At 39.2% G+C, this 27,759-nt stretch overlaps 2 protein-coding genes across 2 annotated transcripts in view; both read left to right on the top strand.

Annotated features, from left to right (window-relative positions):
- Positions 1 to 5,409: 5,409 nt before the first annotated feature.
- On the top strand, positions 5,410 to 23,476 carry LOC108680498 (uridine 5'-monophosphate synthase). The gene is made up of 11 exons (XM_018169326.2): positions 5,410 to 5,491; positions 16,829 to 17,025; positions 17,794 to 17,904; positions 18,673 to 18,816; positions 19,174 to 19,296; positions 19,562 to 19,688; positions 20,420 to 20,577; positions 20,794 to 20,915; positions 21,590 to 21,732; positions 22,459 to 22,600; positions 23,202 to 23,476. The coding sequence occupies exons 2-11, from the start codon at positions 16,882 to 16,884 to the stop codon at positions 23,413 to 23,415; spliced, it is 1,428 nt and encodes a 475-aa protein (XP_018024815.1). The 5' UTR covers positions 5,410 to 5,491; positions 16,829 to 16,881; the 3' UTR covers positions 23,416 to 23,476.
- Positions 23,477 to 26,739: 3,263 nt separating this feature from the next.
- LOC108680497 (protein transport protein Sec61 subunit beta) overlaps positions 26,740 to 27,759 on the top strand; it is a 16,435-nt gene continuing 15,415 nt past the window's right edge. The window contains exon 1 of the mRNA XM_018169325.1: positions 26,740 to 26,840. Coding sequence (XP_018024814.1) covers positions 26,838 to 26,840 — 3 coding nt within the window. The 5' untranslated portion in view covers positions 26,740 to 26,837. The remainder of the gene's footprint in view (positions 26,841 to 27,759) is intronic.

Genomic DNA, 27,759 nt, shown 5'->3' on the forward strand with positions numbered 1-27,759 from the left:
ATATCTCCGGAAGACGCTCTTCTTATACTCAATGCCAGAAATAGTAACAGTATGTTATGATAACAAATAAACCATTTATTAGTGGTAAACTCGCCACAATGCGGCTGGTATCTCCTAATGAATAGCGATATTGTAATCTTACAATATTAAAAACTGCTGTTTACGTGTAAGTGTGATATTTATAACTGAACGGGAATGGAGACCAGTATATAAATGTTTGAATATTGCCAGTTGTTGTTCGAGCAGATCATCGAAGTTATCTACCGAAGCAAATCGCTCTATTTATTTGCTCATATTTGATTGGTGTGGAATCGCGTCGGATCACTAGACGCTCTACAGTCTACAGATTGATTTCGCGAACGGAAGTTACGTTATGAAGTCATTCAATAATTCATGTCTACATACTACTAATAGAACGGCAACGGTCAAAACTCGCTATAATTGTGTGCTATTGTAGAAATTTATGGTTTATACGTGTTATAATGTTTTCGCTATTTAGGTGAAGTCCGGATTCAATTCAGACTAAAGTTTGATAAAAATTTGTCTAACTTGTAAATAATGTATCGGTAAGTTATTAGAATCTGTCAAAACGTATAACACTGTCAACAGCCAAATTCTGTTCATATAAGGAATTGTTTTCGCAAGGCACTTCAAGCAGATATGAAGATAATAAAAGGTTGATGCCTCAGTCACTTTATTGCATATTGTTAAATCTTTAATTGCTCTGCAGGATCTACCCAAACTCAGTTCGCAATCCCTTTGTCCGCAACAAGTAAACCTCTTCAGCTTGATCTGACTCAATATTATATTAAGATCTCGAGAACTCAATATATTAATCAGTCAGTACTAAGTCGACAAGGATACAAAGCTGATTTGCACGAATTGTTTCCTTTATTTCGCTCAAATATTCAAGCTCTCCAAAAGTCGACCATCTAATTAATTATCGTCGCTTTCAATGTTAAATTATGCCAGCTTGAGAAGCATAATAGTTACTGTCGGTAAACTGGCCACGAAAACGAGTTGCGCTCAAAATCTTAGAGCTCTCATATAAATATTGGACTGCTAAAGCATCTAAAACAAATTGGACTCAGCAAAATACAAAATTACAACAAAAATAAATCACACACATATCCTTCAATTCCTCTGAGGTGGGACTTCTGACGGGTGTCTGTGCTCGTCAGGAATCCTCTGGGATTTCCCGTTCCTAGGAGGGTTGTACCTGAGCGCCCCACCGCTGAGCTCGCGGTGTCTGACTGCAGGTCTCAGTTGTGGGATCAAATAGCCAGGATTCCTTGCATTTCTCTTCTCTGTCTCTCTCGTGCGGGCGGCCGACGTACCGTGCAAGCGATCTCTTGTTCGAGTCTTAGTTTCTTTTGCTTTTCACCTGCCTCTCTTTGTCACTTCGTCTTCTTGAGATGCTATTATATTTCCTATTGTAGGTGAGGAATGATTTTTTAATTTAAGAAACTTTAAATAATTGAGACCTTTCTCCCTGTTGGTGATGTTCACCTTGACTTTCGGTGCGAGAAAGCTACCAGTTAGCTGAAGCGCTAGTAAACCTGTGGCAACTAAACCAACTAACTAACCATATCTTTCAATTGTTGCTGCTTCTGTTGTTCTTTCACGAGTTAAGCCAGAAATGATTCATATGTTTGAATATGCGTAAACTTTTCTTCAGTCACCCATGAATTATTCCCGAGAAATTTCAAAATTTTCCCAGAGGTGCTGATGTAGACGCAGCTTACCTCGACAGGCCGCGTATCGGGGCAGATCTTGCCCCAGCCAATATCGAAAAATTCCTGCTAGTTACTGCAATGTCTCAATTCCAAGATAACTTGAACTTTTTTTTAAACTCACAGCTTGATTGTGTTTTCTGTCAACAATAAATCATCTAGCGAGAATTGTGCAACTCCAAAAGAGGCAGGAAAGCTAGCATTAGAGCTTTCAAAAAGACTAGAGGTGAGGCACTGAAAGTGTTCCGAGCCAGCTCTCCAGCAGGTAGGATGTTTTATTTTTTGGGTCCCGAAGGACCCCTCCCCCCTAACTCCCTTCCCCCAAGAGCAAATCAGTAGCCAGGTGAAGGCAGCGCCCCAACTCCTCAAGAATTGGGTGCTACCATTCACCCACCAGCCACCGTTGCTCTCGCCGCGTAGCCTGCAACAGCCACAGAAGAGATTCCGCAAGAATGCGGTGAATCTCTTCCCCCTCTTGGGGGGCGGCGCCTTGCATCGGCTCAGCCTTGGCCTCACTATAGATCTAGTGAGTTCCTGTTACGCACGCCAGTAGCTGGGATAGATAGTGGCGTAGACAGGATGGGCGTATTGCCAGTCCGACATATCTTCGCCAGACATAGAAGAGTATTCTATGACTGGTATAGCATAGCCTGCCTCGAGAACAGCCATTTTTGTTAAAGATAACAAGTTCAATCGAAATTTGTAAGAAAATCGATGACGAAGACGAATTTTGCGACCAGACTTTATATAGTCCGGTATTGTGGATACGAAATTGAACAAACCCCTATACTGTATATGACGTCTCGAGACAGCAGACAACTTTATTGTCAATCTGAGGTCCATCGGGCAAAGAACAATCGTCGTTTCGTGCCTAAAATAGTACAATCCAGTTGATTTTCAACTTAAAGTCGTTGGAATGAAAGGAAAAGAATTTCAGAATCGTTACTCATGAATGATTACTAATTGGTGAATAAATTGGTGTCAAATTTATACTTTGGCCCGAGTTGGAGGAGGTATTACAATACCATTTGCCAGCGTATTTAATATACAATAGCTGTCCCGTGTGTAATAATGTTTGTGACGCCCTCATGCGCCCACATAACGCAAAGACACTTTCAATTTAATTTAAGAAAAATCACGCAAACAAAATTCTTAAACATCTTTTAATCACCATAAAAACACACTACATGGCCTCAACCATTACCATGGTTGAATTAATACATTGTTGTATTAATTCAACCATGGCCTTAACGTCAATTTGTACAGTATTTTTCTTATTTGCTTTAATGTATTATGTAACATGCTTAGGGACGTGAGTGTTGAAGTAGTCCGTGGCCGGACGACTGAACAGTTTCACTGTCCCGATTACTGGATATCTTGGGTCATGAGACGATATTATTTCAGTAAAATGATGAAATTCGTGTACTGCTTTTTTCGTGTAGTTCGCACATGTTTGAAAATATTGTCGTGTATAATATTCCGACTTATAAGTAAATGGACTCCAAGGAAATCTCTTCCACCAATTTCAAATTTACTTCTTTTGGAATCAGCCACTTCACTGGCTGCAAAAATCAGAGATCGCAAGGTGAGGTTAAGTCAGAAAATATCTTATTAAAAGTTGAATAATGTATGGCAGCGGTGTACTTGATTTCTGCTTTTATGCCCATCGTCAGAAGACATTGAGGTGTACCTATATTTTCTGTCTTGGCTTTTAGCCTTTACTGGCAACTTCCCCAGAAGAGTCCAGCGCTTCATTATGAAAGCAACTGCTACGTTTATTGCAAAAACTGGTCGTCTAGCTACCTTATAGCAAGTGAATTGTATCATATTAAATAAGAATCTGCCAATTGCCACTTCTCATTGTGAAAACTGTCAACAATCTGAAGATGGACACCTGTGAGAGTGAAATGAGGCCATGCAGATATGTTAAAAACTTGAAATAACTAATCGTTGACGAGTCCAGGTGAAACAAGTGGTCAACGTGTCTGCTTCCTCAGGCTCACCTTCAACCCGTAACGGGAAGCCTGCCGAAGACCACCACTGCCCTGGATGTAATGGACTATCATGACTCCTGCCCTCCGGAACGTAGCCTTCAACACTTCTGGAAAATCATATAGGCAGCCGAAAGCCACCAGACAGAACGAATCAATTGAATTAGACCAATCAGCCCTCAGGAGAAAAAGGCTATTCGACCTCGTGCCTGGGGGGTGTGGAGCTCAAAATATTCAAAGCAGAAGGATGTCAATGATCGGTTACGGATAGCAGATTCCATTCACGGCTGATTGGTGGATGTCCGGAAAGATCCAAGGCGTTCGATTCAGGGCTTATTGGTGTACAAAATTTGTGGTGCACGGCTGCGCTCCCGTTGGGGTGGTGGTGATTTGTGATTATTGGAGCTTCGAAGACTTGTCCATGTAGCTCCATAACTGTACGGGAATATGTTGCAGACGCAGCCACAGCCACTGTGGACACATGAAGAGGATTGACAGCACAGAATTTTAGAAGTTAATGCATCTAAGCCAATATGCGAAGAAGTTACGGAAAATTATGCAGAAATCGGAGAACAGCATCGCAGTACAGATAGCGTTAAACACTGGAACTTCTGAAAAAAATGAAAAAAAACTTCTTCTGGAATAAAAAAAGGAGTTTGTAATTTTTTAGAAGAACCATGAATTAACAGGAAAAAAACGGCTAGCTAACTATGTTTATTTTAAAGAAGCTACAACCTATAATGGGAACTTGAAAATGTATGAATATGTTTAATGATTTTTAGCTTCAAGAATTTCATAACAATGTTCTGGCAACATCTACCCAAGGATTGGAAGGGACTGTCAATTTGTCAAACGTTTTGGTCTAATCTAATTGGCCATTAGGCAATGGTCATTCGTTGACCCTCACACTTGGAGGAGGCGAACGCTTCTGCTCTAGGTAAGCGTTTAGGAGGCCTCTTCTGTACTACGTAGAATAACTTCGAGAAAGATGTCTAGAATTATGTTGTAATTGTCTATTATTATTAGTGTCGAATTATATATTGTATGTACTAATATACATTTGTTCTCCCCGTATAAGGAACGTAGTTTTTTTCTTTTAAGAACTGCAGAAAGTTTTTGGCAATGGTGTTTTGCTATAAATTTGTTTTCAGTTAAACTAAAGTGCTTTCAGTTGATTTTAATTGGAAGGACTCATCATTTTCTAATATATATATCATATATGTATATATAATGTCTTCCATATCATCTATGAAATTTCGAGACGGCAAAGATTACAGCCACTGCCACCAATCTGAATGAACAATGCCAAAGTTCGCATTTAATTAGCCATTTCTTTCCGTAGGATAGCAAACAACCACAACCGCACGACTCCGCACGAGTGTCAGTTTTGTGAATCGTATCGGCTTAATCGGCATTGTAGAATGTGGGGAGCTATATTACGATTAGCTACAAGCCTGTATGTAGTTTTAGACATAATTTGGTAATTTCTTCTGCTAATTATTATTTGTCATGTGATAATAATCGCAAAATATTTTAATCAACAAAAATTTGAACAAACTTGTTCTTTTATCAAGGGACTGAATCCCAATCTGAAACTTGTTTCACAAAACGAGCAATTGTTTACAGATTTGGGCTGGGGGCCTGGGGGCGCAGCCAGAGTCTCGATTTAACCGTGGAAGTGAGAAGACGTTCTGTGTCTGACAGCGTTCTACCGGCAAGCTCAGGAGGACGGTCGACGGCACGTGAGCAATCTGTCGAAACTCGAAAGTAAGCAGTCTCAATAATTTCGGTACTTGTTTTTGAATTTAGTCCGTTGCTGAGTCGGGAATTTAAGTAGGCTGTTAGTAGTCTTAGAAGAGTAGGATTGACTGTTTTTTTTTTTACAACATTTCTCTTTAACTTCACTTCTTGTTTGTCTGTCTCACGTCTGTCTGCTACAAATCTTGTAATCGAAATTTAATACACTTCTACTTATCCTATCGATCTGAAATTTTGCACACTTGTGTAAACTGTAAAGTCGGAGACAATGCATGAATCAAATGTCAAAATAAAAGATTTTAAAAATTAATTTTTTTCTCAATTTTAAAAAAATTGAAAAAATAATTTTGTCAGCTACTAAAAACCTTATAACTGATATCTGACACACTTTTACCTGTCTGATTGATCCGAGATTTTGCACACTTGTGTAAAGTCAGAGCCACACAGAGGCAATGCATGAATCAATTAATAGAATAAATAATTTTGAACAAAATTATATATTAAAAATATTATATATTAAAAAAAATTGAAAAACTAATTTTTTAATTTGAAAATTAAATGAGAAATTCATTGTACATTTGTAAGATTGGAGACACTGGATTCTTTGGAAGTGTTGTCTTTAAAAAGTAATTTTTAAACGCATATTATTTATATGTAATAAGCTTGCACTGGTCACAACTCACAAAGAGGAGAGGAAGAAAAGAGGGTGCAATAGGAAAAGGAGGCAGAAATGGAGAGCTCCACTGCGGGGAACGGAGCTGTGACAGGCAAATCCAAGCATCAGAATCATAGGGTAAACGCGGTATATTCCGACACATTAAGGACGCATCGAGAAATGAAAAACTATAAAAAAAACTGTATGCGTTACGTAAGTTCTGTCGCCTAGCCTTCACGTGACTCTCAAAACACTTCACTACGCCCATGGTCAGGAAGATGTGCCAGGTGCGTGGGAATTTATTTTGTCATTTTAACGACCTGCGCGGTGCGCCGTACTATGCTGGTAAAAAAATGCGCCACGCGCCGTACTTCAGAAAGCTAAAATAGTTCTACTATTTTAGTCAACAATATACGCTAGTATATTGACTATGCGAGTCGAACTGACAATAATAAAATGTAAGACATGTCCGGGTTACTTCTGACTCTTCCGCCTGTCCGCCTTGTCGGATACGGAACGTACGGTAATCGTAAACTGCAGCTATTATACATACGAAATGTAAACAGACGGTGTTCAGTGTTGCCATATGACTTTGGAGAAAATTTCTTCTAAAATAAAGTTCTAGATTTCTCATTCACCAAATTTCTGTATCAAGAAAAATCATATATCACTGAAAGATAATTAAAGGCATACTGTACTGAGTAATGTGAGTATTACGTCTGTTCCTCCACTAACTGCTCCTGCGTGGCAGCGCGACATAGAATTGATGGCCGGGATTGCGCGAACACGTGCGCGAAGAGAATCAATTTTCATTATATTGTGCCAACTGTGCACAGCAATAGCTTAAAAAAATGAAAATGCACGGAAAAATTCACCGAAAACATACATCATCCTGAGTGTGGCACTATGCATCAGCAACGATGAAACGTCACAAAATGTTGCCATATTTATTAAAAAGCCTTTAGAATGGAAACCTACCAAATCCCTATATTCCAACACTGTGTGTGGCAATATTCGACACGTGGTGAGTGGTATTGCATCAGCGCTTCAAATTTAACTGATACGTAATGCCGATATCCACGTGTTTGAATTCCGTTTGCTGTGTGAGCTGTATTGGGATACAACACGGCTTTGAATTAGAACACTAACGAATATTGAACACTACAGACGTCACCATTTCAACCATCAACAAACGCATGGAACTAAAACAAAGCTTAATATAAAGGAAAAGCTGGAGAGGTGATGGAATTACCTACGATGTTGGAATATACCACGTTTACCCTAAAAGAAATCTAAATGGTCTTTCTGCCGGTGCCAGGTTGTGAGACTCCGGATCTGCTTTTTAGCTTAGACTCCGGATCTGCTTTTTAGCTTCACTGCTTGTGACAGTTAACAACGAACATGGCGTGCTTGATGATAACTGCCAGAAGATATTCAAATGCGTTTGTTTCTAGTTTGTGTTCTATTACGTATTTCTTGTTGCTTCCTTAATATTTATAGACAGTTGAGGAGTGGTGTTTCAGTCCAATTAATTTTACTGGGTCACATAGTGGCAAAGCAGAGAGTTTTTTAGACTCCCCCTCAAGTTCAATTTTGAGAACTATAAGTAGACCAGTAAAGTATCTGAGATACCAGCATTATCGTACATAAGAAATTTGTTTTAAATATTAAGTAAATGAGAAAATTAAAGCTGAATGGATTCTAAAAATTTGATGGTTTGCCACTATGCTGGGTCATGACACAAGACTTGTTTGTCTAAGCTGACTCTTCAACTGCCTTGTTATTTTATTAACCAGTCATTCCAGTGCCTCCCGGTCACCGCCGTCCGCTCACCATCAACTTTGGCAACCTCGGCGTCCGGTTACTGATGAATATTGGTGTCCACCATCTATATAGGTTCATCTTGGTGTCTTTTGGTTTGAAAAACGGTGTCCTCGACCTATGTTGTGCCATTCTTTACTGTCTGGTTTCATGGTACGGTGGCCACTGTGCACTGTGCAGAGTGGATGAATATTGCAAGATCTTTGGTGACGCTTCAGTAGCAAAATCTACGCCTTCAGAAGATCTTGCCAACACATTTAGATAGAAATTCTTGCATTTAATATATTTGTCAGTCTTTGGCCAACTATCTAAAAAAGTAAGGTTTCCGATATGTTGGATGGATCAGGATACAGTGAAGCTTGTCCGGAAATCAGTTGCGATGAGTTCCCGTCAAAAATGTAAATATCAAGTTTACGATTACATAGTTGCGGTCACATTAGAGCGGTCAGACTTCATCATCACATGTTCAGTTGACACTTGCTGTACAATCGGACTGTTTTTAGGGTAAAATTAGTTATTTGGGGTAACACTTGCATGCAACCTTGTAAATAAGTTTGTGGCTTGTAAATAGTTTTTCATTACTCAGTGTAAATGGCTTTTCATTAAAAATTACCCGGCGACGCATCTTAAAATTACTCAGCGACGCTTAGGGCTTAAAAACGGGACCCCTGATGATGAATGGCCCCCCCTCCAGACTTGTCATTCTCAGGTGGCCCATCAGGTGAGGAAATGTCTGAGTCAGATACTGAACATTTTTTTGCTGCTACTCATGCACAAAAGAGGAAGGCAACATCCAGTCCTGAAATGGAGAGCCAAGCAACCAGCCCGAAGAAAAGCAATACCGGTAACAACTTTAGAGGTTTCAATGACAAAGCTAGGAGTCAACCTACTGGCAATTCCCCATCTAGCTGGCAATCCACATCAAGGGCCTTAGACACACCAAACAACCTCTGTTTTTCCACTGTGGCCATGCCCGGCCCCCAGGTTGCAACCATGAAGCCCAAGTCTGCAAAAACAATACTAATTGAACCAATTGGGACCACTGACAAAGTAAAAGGCTTCTTTGCCAATGACATCAAGTTGGCAAGGAAGATAGATGCTTTTTTGTTTGGCAAATATCAAATTGCATCGATTAACAAAAATCTAGCAAGGGGGCTCCTGATACTGAACTTCCCTCAACTACACAAAGAACAGCTAACCAAGCTGCTGGCAGTGAATTCAATTGGAAGTAGGGAAGTGAGGTGCAGGTTACTACAAATGCAATCCTTGACCCATGGAGTCATTGGTCCTGTGGGTGTGGAGACTGATGTAGAGGAAATTCTGTTGGAGCTGAAAAAACGGCATGCATCTTTGCAATGATGCAATCAGCATCACAGCAGCAAAAGCCTTACAATGTGGCCCAAGCCCTTGATTGGTAGAACCAGGAACTTATCTCCTCCAAAAAACCTGATATCCACTACTGAACCGTCCAAACAATCTGTTGAACCAAAAACCAAATCAAGAAACCTGGAAATGGCCCTCCCTAAGAAGGATCTGGCTAAGACCTCTTTATTAGAGAAAGTCAGCCAATGAATACTACAGCAATCCCTTGATTAACGCGGTTAATAAATCCCCAAGTTTCACCGTGTTTAGCAAAACCGCGCTAATCAAACTTAAGAATATATGGGAATAATTATAATGAATCCTCAAAAATAGCAAAGTTACATAATAATTTTTTTTCCACTAAAATTCATCATATTTTTTCTAAATAATAGGGGAAATAAATAAAAGGAATGCGAATGAATTAACGTATTGTTTCCTGTGCGTATTGTTGACTCGGGAAACCCTAGGTCTTCACCGATCTTCGTTTTCGTTTCACCATTATCAAAACGCTTAATTATTTCAAGCTTAGTCTCCAAAGTGATATTTTTACATTTTAGCGTTCCCTTTTTGTCCATAATTATGACGGTAATTTATCAAGGAAAATTATGTAGTTTGATAAAAATGAGCAGTAGATATGGCAGCGATCTTGACCAGTTGAAGGCTAACAAGTAACTAGAGCACCGGCATGGCGCACTTACCGGTGGTCGTTGCCGAACTCGACCATTCGAGTTATGAACGAGACAAGGCGCGGTTAAACCCACTCTGTAGTCAGCACGAGTGCCTACGGAACGGGACCTTATTTAAAGAATTATTGGCTGAAATTCATAAAGTAACAATATTTGGTGAATTTTTCCAAAAGTCGTAACAAAGGAAACAACATAAGATCTAATAAGCAAAAAGTAACACTTTTGTTATGAACGTAACACCTCTGGCTAGAGGCGGGAAAATGATGCGTTGAGAAAAAAAGTCACGCTAATCAAAACTGTCACTGCATAGATTAAGAGTAGGTTGCAAATTTTTTTCCGCGTTAATCAAAACCGCTGTATTCAAAACCGTGCTAATCAAGGGATTTGCTGTCCTGCTATAACAAAGCAGACCAGCCCTCCAATTAGCCCCAGGTCCAAAAATAAAAAAGGTAAAGGCATCCTGGCCTCATGCCCCTGAGAATGGAAAAACTCCGAATTCTTTTTTGGAATTGCCGCAGTCTGTACTCCAAACTCTCCTGCTTCAAGATCAGACTATGCATCCAAACCCCATATAGTGTGTCTGACAGAAACTTGGCTTAAACAAAGCCGTGAGCCCGCCTTCATCAACTACACAGCCTACTACCAGCATAGACAGCTTCAACCAGGTGGAGGGCTAGCAATGCTAGTCAGGAAGGATCTAAATAGCATCCTAAACCCACCAGACAGCTTCCCAGCTGGAGCATTAGAAATACAATCTATAAAGGTTTTCTGCCAAAACAGGGCCATAAGCATCACCAATGTATACAACTCAAATATGCCTATTTCTACAGCTGAGTACACCCATTACCTTGAACAATTGTCTAGCCCCCGAGTTATTCTGGGGGACTTCAACGAATGCAACACAGCTAGCCTGAACTTGGTGGAGAGCCTGGAGGAGTTTCCAGATTTGAGCCTACTAACACCTGTTTCTCTTCCTACCTATTTCCATGCACAAACTGGAACCTTCTTTACTTTGGACCTTTGTTTTGTCTCAACGGACCTAATGCCCCTCTTGCATATAACGCTGGAACCCGAAATGGGCAGCGACCATGAGCCAGTGCTGTTGTCTATTAGCAAAGCCACTTTCAAGTCCTGTTGCCGTTGGCAACAGGATCAAATCCTGGATGTATCAAAATCCTAAACAATTCTTCTCCTGGACATGACTATATACATAGTGCAATGCTAAGGCACCTCCCGCAGCGATAAAAACAGTGGCTACTTAGAATTTTCAACTACAGTTTTCTACACAGTTGCATCCCAAAAATGTGGAAAAAGCTATAGTTCTTCCCATTCAAAAGCCTGGAAAATCTGCACTTAACCCTAAATCATATTGACCAGTTTCATTGCTTCCTTGTATTCCAAAATTAATGGAATGCATGGTATGCAACTGACTATGTTTCCAGCTGGAATCAACTAGGGCTGTTAGTCCAACTCAATGTGGTTTTAGACGCCGTCTCTGCATGTTGGACCAGGTTGCACGATTAGAAAAATGTGTGAGGGAGACATTTGTGAATCGCCAGGTGTGCATTGCAGTTTTCTTTGACTTAAGCAGTGCATATGACTGTGTATGGCACTTAGGCCTCCTGTACAAATTGCAACAAAAGGGGATCAGGGGGAGGATGCTGGCTTGGATCAGGGAGTATCTGGATGGGCGCTCCTTCAGTGTCCTCTTTGAGGGAGAAATTTCTCCTGAACACATTATCACCAGGGGGGGTTCCTCAGGGAGCCATACTATCTCCCACACTTTTCAGTGTCATGCTAGCAGACTTACCTTGTGTTCCAGGAGTGGCACTTGCTGAGTATGCCGATGACATTGCCATTTTCAGTAGGGCTCCTGACCTTAGGGTGGTGCAGGCCTGCATCCAGTCCCAGGTAGACCAACTCTTTAGATGGACTCAAACTTGGGGGTTCCAACTAAATCTAGAAAAAACAAAAGGTCTAATGTTTACTCAAAAAAATGTTAATAACCCTCAGGTTAGTATCAATAATTTCAACATAGTATATGCCAGAACACACAAGTATCTTGGCCTCACTCTAGACTCTCCAGCCTTGGGATGGAGGGACCAAATAAACATTTTAAGTGTGAGCTGCCTCAGGAGGGTCAATGTGATGCAGTCCATATCAGCCCATCACTGGGGAGCAGACAGAGAAACATTGCTCAAATTTTACAAGGCAGTAATAAGAAGCAAAATAGACTATGGTTCCATGTTCTATGAGATGGCAGCAAGCAGCCATCTGGAAAGACTAAACAAAATCCAAAATAGGTGCCTCAGATTGGCCATTGGGGCAAGAAAAACATCACCAATATCTTCGCTAGAGATTGAGAGCAATGTTCCCCCATTGAAATTTCACCGCCACCTGGTCTGGTTGCGGTACCTATTTCTGCTGGCTGGGGAGCTACCCTGACACTTGCTAGTCTATTGCAGCCTATCTGATGTGACAGGTTTTGCTGACCGTCCATGGGCAGGAATAATTTTTGCTCTCCATTTTGCACTGTGAGCAAAAAAGACTGTGGATGACTTAAATATGACTTTTGTGGGATGTGCTGCAGATCTACTCTCACAAATTCTACCGTGGGTCGACTGCTCCATGCACTACTCACCTTTCTTTGCAGGGCAGCCGGTTGGAGAGATGTCAGAGTCAGCTGCTCTCAACATTTTTAGAGACCTACAAGATACAGAACGTATATAATGGTTTTCATTAAGTATATACTGATGGCTCAAAGATTCTTGAGCCTGAACCTTCTGCAGCAGCATCAATAGTGGTTTGGGAGGCTAATACATTTCATATGTTTAATTGGAAATTATACCCACAGGAAACAATTCTAAGCTGTGAGCTGTTTGCTATCGCTCAGGCAGTCCTAATGATAAGGGATGGCACTTAAAATGGCAGAGGAGCTGTTATATACACTGACTCTTTATCAAGTTTGAGCTTGTTAACATCCTGCAAACCAACTCACATTTACCATTAGTGTTTAAAATTCACCAAATAATGCTTGTTCTTTGAGCTTGTTTTCCAGTGGTGATCCAGTTCATCCCGGGCCACAAAAACATCAAGGGAAACGAGATGGCTGACCTGGCAGCCAAAGCAGCCCACGCATTACCTGAGGTATCAGCTGAGGCTGTGATGTGCAGCGAGGACAAGGTGACTGCTGGAAGGCGTGGGAAGGAGATTGGAAGCAGAAGGTAGCAACTACTAACACAGGCCAACACCTTAGGAAAATTAGGGATAAAGTGGGATATTGGCCTTGGTCATCCATTAAGGAGAGAATTATGGACACTGCATTTGCAAAATTCAGATTGGGTCATGTAGGCCTGAGGGAGCACATGTATAGGTTTAAGTGAGCTAACTCAAATCTTTGTCATTGTGGGAGAGTAGAATCAATTCAACATTTTTTCTCCAGTGTCCATTATTTGCAAATAGTTGTAAAATTTTGCAGTCTCAGTTGCATTCAATTGGAGTCCCAGTGACCATGAAATGTATACTTGGTGGAGGAGAATATCCCCCAAAGATTCAATGCAAAATTATGCAATATGTTTCACTCTATCTTGCATCAACTGGAAAATTGAAAGAATTCTAGAGAATGATCATAGATCTAACAATTAACCTAGCTTCAAAAGTAGTAATATCATTGGAGCCTACTGGCAATAGTCTCGCAGACCTCTCCTGCCGATGCACATAGGAAATGTAAGTATTACCTGTGAGGAAGGGGTGCTGGAAGCATATCTTTATGTCCTTCTGACAAGTCTTTGGACCATGGATGCATCAACTTGCCCCCATGCCTGGACCCAGTAGTTGTAGAGTGGAAGTAGCAGGGTCCATGGTATGCATACAAATCTTGATCCCTGAACAACACAATAGATGCTCCAGGCTGGACCATCTGGCCCTCAAACCCGTGTGTCCAAATGACAAGCCTATTCCTAGGTGAGGGCTACTAACTAATATACTAACCAATAGACCCATAACCCCCTGCATACCACCTCGGTGACGTCTAAGGTACTTCATGTTTTCAGGTTCTGGCTTGCCTGCTGAGGGAGCCCTGTTAGGCCGTGAGGTGCATGGAGGACGACTCCACATCCTCAAAAAAACTGAAAAACAAACGAACGGGGGCACAGCTGTAGGCCACAAATTTTACTCTTAAATAAGCCCTGGACCTGGAGCTAAGTTCAATGCCTAGCTTCAAAGTTCACTATGCATTAACTTTACTCAGCCTCAGAACTAGAAGCCGCAGACTACGCTTGAACTCCGTAATCCAGATTCAGACAAGCAACACACTGCCGCAAGATGTAGCACCATAGGTCTTCAGCCAGAGCCTCTGCTTAAGCATGCTTGCTCATAAGCAGGCAGTTCCCCATCCGGGCCCCGGCTGTGCCTACTCCGGCGGCCAGAGTCCGGCCTAAGTCCTAACCTCTTCCGGCCTAACCTATTCACGCTGTCCTGGCTCACTACTTTCTTGCAGCCAATGACTGGCTCTACCAGTACCAAGTACCAGCACACTTGGAAGTTGGACTGCCTTTCCAACTTCTTGCAGCCAATGAGGTTAGGTTCGTTCAGGTTTCTTTTGGGTGCAGAAAGGTGGCATCTTATATAGGTTAGACCAGATTCAGCATGGCCATGTTTACCTTTGGTAAGCGTATTTTGTAGCTGTGGACATCGGTACTATGGCTTTGACCTTTGAGCACTTGACTTCATAGACCGTTATGCACTCTAGCATTCTTTCCTATGGAAAGGAATATGAACTAAGAGAAGTATGGCAAAGCTGCCCTTCGGCATGTGCTCCTACAGATTCTAGTTGTGACTTTTGCTGATTGCTGACTGGTGAAAGCATTCAGAAGATGATGAACCCATTGTGAATTGTGAACCTGTAAAATGAAACCTTAATAAAATCGATAGTAGAACATTCAGTCGATTGAGACCAAACAAACTTTGATAATATTTAACAGGACTTACAGGAGCCATCCTGGTCTTGGTGTAGTAAATGAAAAAAATGTGGACATGAATTATAAATTTATGAACACATCTGGAGACAACATGAGTTGAGCACAAAAGTTTGTCACCACCATGGGCATGGGCCATCATAGCTCACTAAGCTCAGGTTATCTTGTTATGTAGCAGTGGAATAAGGCATTGAATAACTAAGTGGATTGGATCATTGGCTCTGTATGTAAACGTGTACTACTAGTACATGTAGCATATTTGGGGGTGGGCCTTATGGGCACAACCAATCACAGCTGGAAAGGATCCCCATCAACCAATCACAGCTCGAAATGATCCCCATCAACCAATCACAGCTAGAAATGATCCCCATCAACCAATCACAGCTGGAAAGGGATAGGATATGTATATAACAGACTAAAAGTGGAAAGTTCCTGGCCTTTCCAAGCTTTCAGGTCCTGCCTTTCAAAGAGCTATTTGTACTGATTAATTTAATATCCCTTTTGAATTCCACACTGTAATAAATACTTGCTAGTGAGTGGCTACTGGGGTAAGACTAAATAAGGGAAATGTCAGAGAATTCTACAATACAAAATATATTTTAGAATTTAGTATGGTGTAAGTCCACTTTTTGCCTCAATTAGTCTCAATTCTCCAAAGTATTGATGCATAAAAATTGTGAATCATTTTCAAAGGAATTTTAACCCATTCAATTAAAACTCCCAGCTCTTTTAAAGGTGGCAGGAATTGACTTTTGGCTTGCATCTTTAAAATCAACCATATATGCTTGATTTAAATGACTGTATCTGTATTGCTGTCTCCTAACATAAACTTGGCCAGATATTGGAAATGAGTTGAACAATGATTTGTCAAAAAATCCTATTTTCACTGCTCAAGGGATCAATTCTGGAGTGATTGACACCACTCTAAGCACTATGGAGCATTTGTATTTGAAACCACTAGCTCTCCAATGCCCTCATGTGTGTGCGCGCAACTGTTTGTGGGGTTTTTCTTCAATAATGGAGTATCCACCGTATTATTATGAATATGAACCAGAGGTTTTCTAATTGCAGCTCTTTCATGGAATCCAGATGTGTACAGCTCTTGGTGGAGTCTTTACAGAAACTGGGTTCTGCAAGTGTCCATTGACATCTGCAGTAATTTTAACAGCTGTGGCCTTTCAATCAGTGTGGAAGTCTAGGAATGGAACTTCACTTATAAGAAAGCTGTCCACCCAAGCTGGAAAGCTTTCCTTTGTTACAGTGCTCTGCCAGGTGACTGACTATAAATGAAAAGGAGGATCAAAAGTGGACAAACAGTTTCAATTGTGCAGTACCTCAGATTTGTTAGTTGTCTCTTCTTTGATTAATGTTTTTTATTCTTTTATATAATAGATTTATTGAAAAATTCCAGGCCATAGGTATGTTTGTGATGATTAAGTTAAGTTAGTTTAAGTATTAAGTTAACCAGTACACCAGTTGAGCACAAACAATCACAGCTGAAAAGGATGACATCACAATCCCATCAACCAATCACAGCTGGAAAGGGATATCATCACTCGATATGTATATACATATAATGGACTGGAAATGGAAAGTTCCTGGCTCTTCCAAGCTTTCAGATCCAAGGGTCTTGCTGCTAATTATTGAAAGCTTTTCCTAAATTCCTAGCTCTTAAGTAATCAGCTGCAAGAATAAACAATAATACACAAAAACGACACATTTTCATTGTTATAAGGTGTTCAAAACTTTTGATGTCAAAATGTTGGGTTTCACTTATTCTTATGCAACCTCTTTGTACTTGTAAATTTTTATACATGTCAATGATTTTCTGATTTGTTTTATTCAGGTTCTTTATCAGTTTATTTTATATAGACAATTAATTTCATCCTTCCTACAATAATGGAGAAAGACAAGTTGGAAGAATGCATTCTCCAGATGCATGAAATAGGTGTGTTAAAGTTTGGAGATTTTACGCTCAAAAGTGGCATGCAGTCGCCTGTTTATTTTGATATGAGGATTGTTACCTCGTATCCCAAACTCTTGGTGAGTATGCAAATCTGTAGATAATTTTATCAAGTTAGGGTTTATTCATTGTATGTAAATTGTAATGAGGTAGGCTTATAGGAGAAACTTTAACTTTATTAAAATGTTCTGTTGTAGTCTTTCTCTGCTGAAACATTCTCCAGAAACTTCATTATATGTTAGGAGTTATTTTTATTGTTTTTAATAAAGATGAACCCATTACTTCAATCTGTAATTTCATGAATTATTGAAATTGTTTTTAATATGTTGCAGAGATTATGAGATACTTTCAAATCAATAGGAAGGATTCAGTTCAAGCAATCGCACATCTTCATTTGAATTTTTTTGTTGTTCTTTCACAGAAATTTAGAAGCAGTATATTAATTATATTCATTATGCATGCATATATTTTTAAATGTGAGAATATAACTGTCTCAAAACTAAGATGTGGGAACGTTTCTTGAACTTTTGAACTTCTCTTTGCCTCTAGTTATATACATATATAAATGGTACTTGTAATTTTATGGTATTCATCATTAGGTTCGATTTTATTTTTCACATCCTGAATAAGAAAGATTTCCAGTGAGAAAATTATTACAAAAGAGATCTGGTAGCATTTGCTATGTTGTCTGATTTTAAGTTGAATTCATCAGAATCTGCTTTTTTCATATTGCAAGTTGATTTCTTTTCTTTATATTATTTTAAATGTTTAAGTAATTTGTTCTGATTAGTTTGAATGCATATTACCACACAGTTTGCTCAATTAATTATCCCCATTTTTAATTTCAGAAAGTGGTGTCAGAACTGCTATGGTGTGTTGCTCCACGGAAGGCTTATGACCACATCTGTGGTGTGGCATACACTGGCATCCCCCTTGCCACTGTAATCTCACAGCTGCAGGTCAGTCAGTGTCTTCATGCAAGTAAGCAGCAGCATTTCCCTTAGTTGGGCTGACATTGAAACTACTTAGGGCTTGAATAAAGCTCTTTCTAAACTCTGCACTATTTTGTCTCAATGGAACTAATTTTAGAAGAAGAAATTTACTAAAAATTACCCAAATTCAATCTCTTAAGAAGAAAAAACAAGTGTACTGTAAAACATGGTGACTTGGACCATTGACAGTGACTTGGACCATTTTTAGCACTTACCTTTTTGTGATACAAATAGTCACAAAGATAATATATAAAATGTATCTCTTTATTGCATTTGTAGGTTATCTCATGGTACTTCAAGTGCCATCAACAATTTTTCTAAGGTAAGAACTGTTTGAGTGTAGGGTTTTCTTTTCTTGAAAGTCAAAATGGTCCAAATCACCCCTGTTAAACGTCAAAGCACTCCAAATCATCAAGGCAATACTGTAAAACACCATTTTAATAAATATCTTGAAAAAATATTGTTCTTTGTACTATTTTGGACCTTGTCTTGTGTGATTTGTTACAATTAGGTTTGTTGTTATGTTCCACTAGATGCCGGCCTGATAGTAAAGCCAGAGACGGTATTGAGCAAGCATGCTTGACCTTCAATATGGCAATCTTGACCTTCAATATGGCCTTCAATATTCAAAAAATATTATTTTTTATTATGTTTTTATATTTGGTATAAAGGAATGATGATGGTCTTGCGTTTCTACATTTGCATTTAGAACATAATGAGCTGGTGTTTGGTCAGGATATGCCAATGCTGGTCCGGCGCAAGGAGAGCAAAAACTACGGAACAAAGCAGCTGGTGGAGGGCGTGTACCGTGCAGGACAGTCGTGCCTGATCGTGGAGGATGTGCTCGTGTCAGGCACTTCTGTATACGAGACTGTCGAGGTGATGTCCATCTTCAAGTTAGCAACACAGCACAGACTTGTGATCATTTTTGTTCAGAGAGATCTGTGATTGTTCAATATGCCTTTCTGTAACCGGAAACCATAATTCTAGAATCCCAAGTTCTAAGTACTTTTTAAATTGAATATGTTCCATGTATTATTATTTGATCCTACTTATCAATCAGTGCAGGTTTTGCTACCACCACGAATTGAGGGCTCATATTTTATACCTCTCTTGAACTCAATGTGGATCAACTTGTGTGACATAACTTGCTGAAAGACGTTGTAGCACATTTATAGCTCCTGTGTATGCTGTTGTTCTTGAATATTCCGTTGTTATTGGACATTATTTGTGCAGACTTTACGCAACCTGCAGCTGAACGCAAGCGACGCTGTGGTTTTTCTAGACAGACAACAGGGCGGTGCTTGCAATCTTCATACCCTTGGTGTCAATATCACGCCCGTGGTTACCCTTGACCAGGTGCATCTTCAGCTCCTACTGATCATTTGATCATGACTATGATTTTTGTAATGAACGATTGGGTATTTACTTGAAATACAAATGAATTGCAACTTTTCTCTGGTTATCACTCCAATTATCAGAGACTGATTTATGGTTGCTGTTGCTCGTTTGCCCATTATAAGGAAGATAACCTGATCATGTCCAAGTTTACAATTTGATTGGCTGTGATCTTTCAATGTGAAAAGCTTCCTCACAAACCATGTGAACTGTAAATGATGCGCAGATGCTGGAGGTGCTGAAACGACACGGCCGAATCCAGGATACCATGATTGCTGAAGTGCAGCAGTTTATCAGAAAAAATAATGTAACAAAAATAAGAACAAAATGCGAGGAGGCTGTTTCAGTCCCGGGTAAGTCTTCCCGTTATTTGAGTGCATGCATAATCTAATATTTGCAGTTTGTTAGTATGGTGCACCCAACTCGAATACAAGATGGAATAAACAAATTATACTGGTTGACACGAGGTTGTTCGTTGTAGAGAATCCTCCACTATCTAAAACATTCTGTCAAATCTAAAATCTTCTGTTATAAAGTTTGAACAAAAATAATTTTGATCCTTCCAAGTAATTATTAAACTCCTTTTTCGGCAATTATAGGAATTTTAATTTTTCATGCAGGATAGTTTTGTGGATTTTTCATTCAATTTGATTTTAAGTTTTCAATAAAAAAATTCCGATGCCGTGTAATTTCACAATTTTATCTCGGTAATCAATGATTTCAAAACGTCATGTATTGTGAATAGGTGCACAAACTACACAAACATCTATGTATGCTTTCTAAAACAAACAATTGACTGCTGTTTTTGTTTGAGTTTGAAGTGCTGCTTCTGGGACACTATTATCAGCGTTAGCAGGAATGAACTAATTTTAGGTGTAAAAATTTCTTGGGTTGCAATAAAGTTGTAGCGGAAATATACCACATATTTGTCCATATCTCAGATTGAGCTGTCAGAGAGTCGATAATAATGTTTCTGAAGAATGTTCTACCTCCATTCCTTGCTGCAGAGATGAGCTAAGCCAGTCGAGTCCTCGGCAGTAAAGTATTTTCTTGTTGAATTTATGATTTGTTGTTTTGAATCCAGCCAATGAACGACTGATTAAAACTTTCGAACTCCGAGCGGATGCTGCTGTTCATCCATTGGTGCGCTCACTGCTGGGCATCGTGACGAGCAAGCGCAGCAACTTGTGCGTCTCAGCTGACGTCAGCAGCTGCACTGAACTCCTGACGCTTGCTCAGCAGGTGATTACTCGGATCCCTTTATGGTGGTGCTCTACATGTTCCCTCAAAAACATTTCTCACATAATAACTTACAAGATTCTTTATTATAGAATGACAATCATTCAAGTGGATAAAGTCTCGGATTATAGACGAAAATGTAAAGCCATCCGTCGAATTGCATCAATTGGTATGAGTTTGTGAAGTGTAATTTTAATTAATATCTATGGTATTTGTCAGGTGGGGCCGCACATATGTCTTTTGAAGACACACGTAGACACACTGCCTGACTTTTCTGATTCAGTTGCACAGCAGCTCCGCAGTGTGGCTCAGCAACACAACTTCCTGCTCTTCGAAGACAGGTAAACTAATTCCCTTCAACAGTGTATGTTTTGTGCAATTCAAGCACAAATTTACTGTGTTTAATTTGCTGAATTTTTTTGTTTGACTTGTAATAGCTGCCTGCGCGCACCAGCTTGTGCTGCATCATTTCAAAAGGATTGAGTTGACATTTTGTGAAACTAAATAACGTGGCTTCTTTTCCTCCTCTTGCTAGTCTTGTAGGCTAACAATGCCTTGCCATCAATTCGTATAATTTTATTTTTCGTAGCAAGAGCCTGAAAATCCTCCTGAACTTAGGATACCTACAAAAGTTTATTCTTATCGTTTATAGTTTGTTTGAAATTGATCATTTCTATCTGCTGGTGAATTAATAGTACCGAAAAGTACATGTACCAGAGTGTGCATGGAATCTAAGGCCTTTGATTTAATTATTAACTGATGACTAAATAGTTGTTACACCAAACTATTCTGTGCGTTCGTGTTTAATAGATTTATGCAAGAAATTAGAGCCCAAAACAGTACGAAGAAGTGCACATGTGTTCTGGCATGCGGTAACAGTCTTGCATAAAAAGGTTTCTTCTTCATATACGTACATTTGCCGTCGCCAATGCCCTCCGTATATAAGTTGATCAGAAATATGGTACCTGCCAATAGATCAAAGTTTAAAGCAACTCATAAGTGGTATTGTGCACAGTAAGTTTGTGGACATCGGAGCGACGGTGGCTCGGCAGTGGGAGCGGCGCGGTGCGTGGGCCGACATAGTTACGGTGGTGCCTATTGCAGGAGATGGCCTCCTCACTGCCATCGCTCAGGCTGCACTCGATAACTCCAAGAAAGGTTTGCATACTACAATTACTACCATGGTTATTTTTTGGGGGGCGAGAGAGGGCAAACTTGCTTCACTAGCCAGTGTCGGTGGCAATTTCATAATATTTTCAATTATTATGAAAAAATTTTTTTTTCCAACACTTCTCTTTAACTTCACTTCTTGTTTGTTTGCCTGTCTGCTACAAATTTTATAGTCGATATTTAACAAACTTCTACCTGTCCAATCGATCTGAAATTTGCACACTTGCGTAAAGTCGGTGACAATGTATGAATCAATTGACACAGTAAATAATTTTGAGAAATTAATTTTTTTTATCATATATTAAAAAATAAAAAATTAATTTTTTTAATATATGAAAAGAAAATTAGAAATTCATTGTTGATGTGTAGCATCAGAGACACTGTATTCTTTAGAAGTGTTGTCTTTTAAAATTAATTAATTACGCATAGGTATTATTTCTACAATAGACTTTGACAAATAATCTCGAAACCAAACCCTTTAACGTGCAATCTAGGAGAATCCTTCTAAAATTGCTTGAATTCTGATTTTCTGAATTAATTTTTTATATAATGATAAACTTATGAGAGTTAAGTAAGTTTGATGAGATTTTCAATTGTACCGAAGTTTCATGATCTTATGCATGCTAATGTTTTGAGTTACTAATTCCCTCTATCATATCATAGACGTTATTTGTAACATTAAGGACTACATTATATGGTGACTTCAATGCTTAGGTGTGATACTGGTGGCGGAGATGAGTTCGGACGGAGCCCTGCGCAGCGCAGAGTATCAGGAGATGTGCCGTGCTGCAGCCAAGCGCTTCCCTCACCTCGTTATGGGCTTCGTGAGCCAGTCCAGCATCTCACAATCACCATGGTGAGCCCTTCGAGCCTGTACTCCAGATTTTTTCGGAGTCCTTTCACTTATGAGTCCGTCTTCAACCTCCATCTTCTATAGTAACTCATTTTCTCTAAAGGTACTGATTTATCATTTATCTCATTATCAAACAGTCATTTCTCATCACTTACTAAAACCTGTCATGTAATTAAGTGCTTTTACTCAGAGTCGTCAGTGTGCATTGGTTTCATATTTATTCAATCTTGATATCTTCATACCGTATTGTTCCTGTACCACTTCATTTGTTTTTCTTCTCATTATAAGTATCAAATTTCTTTATTACATCTAACAATATTGATGATCGTTTAGCTATCTGAACGTGTTATGAAAAGTCTTTATTATCTGTACGCGTTGTCACAGAATTGCTGTGGCTGGCTACATGTTATTGGGCAGTTACAGCTGTTTAACGCCATTTCCATTTATTTTCTGCGTCTGCTGATTGTTCTTATGCCATCATTTTTCAGGCAGCTGTTTGATCGTGTAATGGTGTTAGTGCTACTCGTTAAGTTCTTTACCAAAGCATGCTTGTCAATAATGTATGTCTTTGATGTGCCGCGGCTGATGGTATTTTTGTTATTAGGCTGCTGCAGCTGAGCCCCGGCGTGAGCGTGAGTGCGTCAGGGGACGCGCTAGGCCAGCGCTACGTGAGCCCCGAATGTTCTGTTGGGGAGCGTGGCGCTGACGTCATCATCGTGGGTCGCGGAGTGACCACTTCTTCTGACCCTGCCGCTGCTGCTGCCAACTATCAGCAGCTAGCGTACTCGGCTTATCTTGAGCGTGTGAAGCGCTTGTAAACTGTTGCTAGTTCTTAAGTGGCTTCATTTTGTTTACATGTTGTTTCCAATAGTGATCATTTGAATTACTGTTGAAAAAAAATCAGTCTCCTCTCGCTTTTTAATATTTGATCAAAGATAGCTCGCCCATGAGTTACTCCTAGTAACTATTATTTTTATTACCGTATCTCCTTAACGGAAAAATGGTACTGAAGTTTTCATCAGAACCAGTTTTGGTAGTAAAATTTTAATTATTTAAATAGAACGGCAACTGCCCCGCTCGTATCTCCCAAGTCTTGTACTACGATTTCTAGCTCTCAAAATTAGTTGTGTCGACTGCTGAGAAAAAAGGCTCGACTTGATACTGTTGTGTCTGAACTTGGATGTCGACCTTAGTAAGCAGCTGCTATCTTTTTGTTTTAAGTAACAACATCGTTTAGCTTAATTTTAATTTAAGCTTAATTTTAGTTTGGTAACATCGTGTAGCTTTAATTTTAGATATACGGTTGTATGAGCTTACCTTTAAGCTCGTTAGTCGCGCCGTCGTGAACGCCTTACACTACAACGGTTACGTTGTAGCTCATCTCTGCCGTCCGTTCCTCAGGTCGCCTTAGCTCACCTCAACTTGGCTGTGATGTTTGTAGTTCCAGGAATCAGAGTATGGTTTCGGCTACTGGTGCTCATTTTATTAGTAATATGTAATGAGCTACTGGCACTGAAAGTTGATCTGATTTCAGTGGGTATGTTTAGAGCATACCGTCAGTCGCTTTTATAATTTGTTTATACCCTGCCATACTTGAACACGATTTTTTTTGGCATTCATGCTTATGCTGCCTAACAATTCAAGATTTGATCATCATAACTAATAATTAATAAAAATTCACGTTTGGGAATCGGGTTATTTTTCGAATATCCAGACTTGCCAACCCTGGAAATTGATTTGAATTGCTAAAATTGCTAAACTAAAAAGTAGCAAATAAAGAAATATTATCCCATTTTTGAAAACCACGTTTTTCTGGTTTTTCCAAAACTAAAAATAAAGAAGTGAAACAAATGAAAAAAAAAAAACATTTAAAAACCACGTTTTCTTAACGGACATAAGAGAAAAACATTTACTCCTACATAACATTAAAGTTATGTAAAATTATATGTAATGTTATGTAAGTGTAAATGTTTTTCTTTTTTGTCCGTTAAGAAAACGTGTTTTTTTTTATTATATAAGTAACTAATTTTGGTTTCTAGTTAAGTTTCAACTGATCCTAAATATTCCATTGATTTTACTTACTAATTGCAAGAGGCTCCTAGGAAATAAATGACTGAGTTGACTAAAAAGTATTACTATTACTGCAGATGCTATGAGGCTAGCAATTTTATATTCCCAAAAATTACAATTCTCTTTGGTCTCTGCCATTGCCAAATTTTTTTCATCTCTTTGACCACGCAATTTCTTATAGTATACTGGAGTGCCTTACACGTATGTGTATCGTGAGGTTAACTACAGATCTAGTTGCTACTCTGAAACTTAACGCCATTGAATAGTTATGTGAATTTAACATGGTTAACGCCGAGTATATTCAACTATAGTATCATCGCATTATGTAGAGCGTCTAATATTTCCGTGTTTTACCTCTTGATAAAGCATTCATAATGCGATGCAACAAAATGCACAGGAAATTAACATTTTCTTTTCAGATAACATCTATCTTAGGCCGTAACGTCAATCAATGAACAATTAACTTAGGCTATGCAAACTCGAAAAGAGACAACCCGATCGTGTTAATTTTACGTGTCAGAAATGTACAATACTGGGTTGCATATGAATGCAGGCCTTCTTAGCAATAAGGCTGGACACGAGGCCGTACATTACGAATTTACCGTGTAATTAACATTCCATTTACTAATTTTTACCATTCCAATCGCGCTAGCAACCGCGTTTCTAGTATGAATGATGGCAGCATTGGAACCAGTTCGGTTTTCTGTACATTTAAACTTATGGATTTAAAGCTGTCGGTAAAGCTGTAGTGAAGGTAACATAAACTATACAAGAGCATAGTGCGGAAAGAACCACTTTTCACGCTTGTCGCTGCAAGTTCTTGAGCGGCAATGGAAATCTTGAATAATTGTTCAAACTAATATTAATAAATAAAGAATCTATATTTTTCTATCATCTATATGTATTCTACTGTTGAATATTTCATTTTAAGTCACATTGTCCACGCTGCGGTAATGTTAGCTCCAAGTAACATTCATACCAACATTCATGTGAGAGGAATTAGGTACTTCTTGGTCGTCAACTTTCAATAAAACGTCTTAACGCAATTATCGCTATTCTAATTTCCTCCTTGCATCTGTCATGCTTGCACAACATACTACTCGTTCCGGTGTAACCTCTCGCTTGGACTAATTATAGTTTTGTTCATTGTTGCATCATGGTTTTTATTACTGTTCATTAATAGGGCTTGAGTAAGGTAATCTTTTGAGTACTCTAATCTACCCGAATTGTCTGGAATTATTCGGGGGTGGATTGAATTTAAAATCTCGGTTGCATTCAACGTAAAATTTGAATAGAATATGCTCTCACTTACTGGGTTTTAAATTTTTGGCGAAATTTTCTTCAGATAATGGTTCTAAAGTAGTGACTACCCTTACCTAACAGGCTAACATACAGTCACCTCTAATCACTGATGAGCCCAGGTGTGCGGTTACTGTGAACGCACAGCCCCCAATTATGCTACAATGCCTCATGAATATTAAACTAATATCATGATGCTACATTGTAGTCATGTCGTTTTTCTGTTTCAGTGTGACGCAAGTTCATTATGTTCACACAAGGTTATGGTTTTTTTTGCTTGTACGCGGGGATAGTACTAGCGGCTAGTAGATCAGAAAATTGCCAAATGTCTGCCGCTTGGTGTCTAAGTTTACTTGCGGGATAGACACCAAGCGGCAGACATTTGGCAATTTTCTGATCTACTAGCCGCTAGTACTATCCCCGTGTACAAGTGCGGCACTGGATTCGGCTAACTGCCATGTGACAAATATTCATTCACAATTTAGTGAGTAGAAAGTGTAGAATAACGTGTCCAAAGCCAAAATCTGTGAATTATCTAGTAAAATCTATATTGCTTACGCCAATGAATGGAGTTAGTTGGTCGTTCCTCTGTTACTGTATAACAACCATATGAATAAACTGGAACAAAGAATTCATTACACCTATGACTGTGGTGTTATTGATGCGATGTTTGAAGGACTTATCCTGAATATTCATATATATAAAGTTGATGAAAATGGGTAATGTGTCCAAATCTACTGAGAACCATTTTAACAGTCGACACGCAGCGAGCAGAGTGTCAACACGAACATTGCTGTCAGTCTTATGTTACCTGTCGGGTAGTGTAGGTGGTAGAAATTGGATCGGCGAAATCCTAACTTCTTCCTTGAATATGGTGAGTTACTGCTGGCCTATAAAATTTATGGTGTTGGGGGTCAGCCCCATCAAAAGGTTTATGGTCCTTCCGGTATTATACCAGCTTGTGGAATAAAACAGAATTCAGGAGAACAAACAGAATAAGACGTAAGCAAAAAACATCATTTAAAATTAGTGGTTCCTGGAGGTGAAACTTCAAACGTGTAGGTTACAGTAGGGTATATAGCATTATATAATATATATCGTGAAAAAATCGCGGCAAAGCAGAATAGCATAGAGTTTTTTAAACTCTCTTCAAGTAAGTAGACCAGCTAAGTATCATGGATAAAACGATAAATTATTATTAGATGGCAGGATTTACTTGTTTACACTACACACGTGCGATTGATGACCAGAGAACTCGTTGGTTTACACTATCAGGGAGTGGAACCCTTCTTCAGATGATGGTAGATAAAAAGGCAAGTTTCAGGAAGTAGTTTTTCTTTATTAATGACGTTTCGAATGCAACACACATTCATTTTCAAGTTAGAAGAAGCATTAAAATTTTGGTGGAAATAAGTTGGGTAAACGCGGTATATTCCAACATCGTAGGTAATTCCGTCACCTCTCCAGCTTTTCCTTTATATTAAGCTTTGTGTTAGTTCCATGCGTTCATTGATGGTTGAAATAATGAAATGGGTATTATTGCAGATTAACTACATCCAAAAAAAAGGGTGTTTTTTTTTAATTATATGTTTTTTGGGGTGTAGATTACGAATCTGAAATCCATTTTTGGCGGTCGGCATCGGAAAACCGATTTTTTGCAATAATACCGATCACACGTAGCGCACGACATCTTGAATGAAACTTACCCGTTGCACTGCAACGGGTAAAGAAGACGAAAATGTTACCCGTTGCACTGCAACGGGTAACATTTTCGTCTTCTTTGTCCATAAATC

The sequence above is a fragment of the Hyalella azteca genome, unplaced genomic scaffold (genome assembly GCF_000764305.2).
Source record: "Hyalella azteca isolate HAZT.00-mixed unplaced genomic scaffold, Hazt_2.0.2 contig14311, whole genome shotgun sequence".
Taxonomy (NCBI): Eukaryota; Metazoa; Arthropoda; class Malacostraca; order Amphipoda; family Hyalellidae; genus Hyalella; species Hyalella azteca.

Bases quoted from the DNA above. Each gene is read 5' to 3' on its own strand.
- LOC108680498 (XM_018169326.2), top strand. From the start codon at position 16,882: ATGGAGAAAGACAAGTTGGAAGAATGCATTCTCCAGATGCATGAAATA. The intron at 17,905-18,672 runs GTCAGTCAGTGT...GTGTTTGGTCAG, and splicing joins CTGTAATCTCACAGCTGCAG to GATATGCCAATGCTGGTCCG. The intron at 20,916-21,589 runs GTAAACTAATTC...TATTGTGCACAG, and splicing joins TTCCTGCTCTTCGAAGACAG to TAAGTTTGTGGACATCGGAG.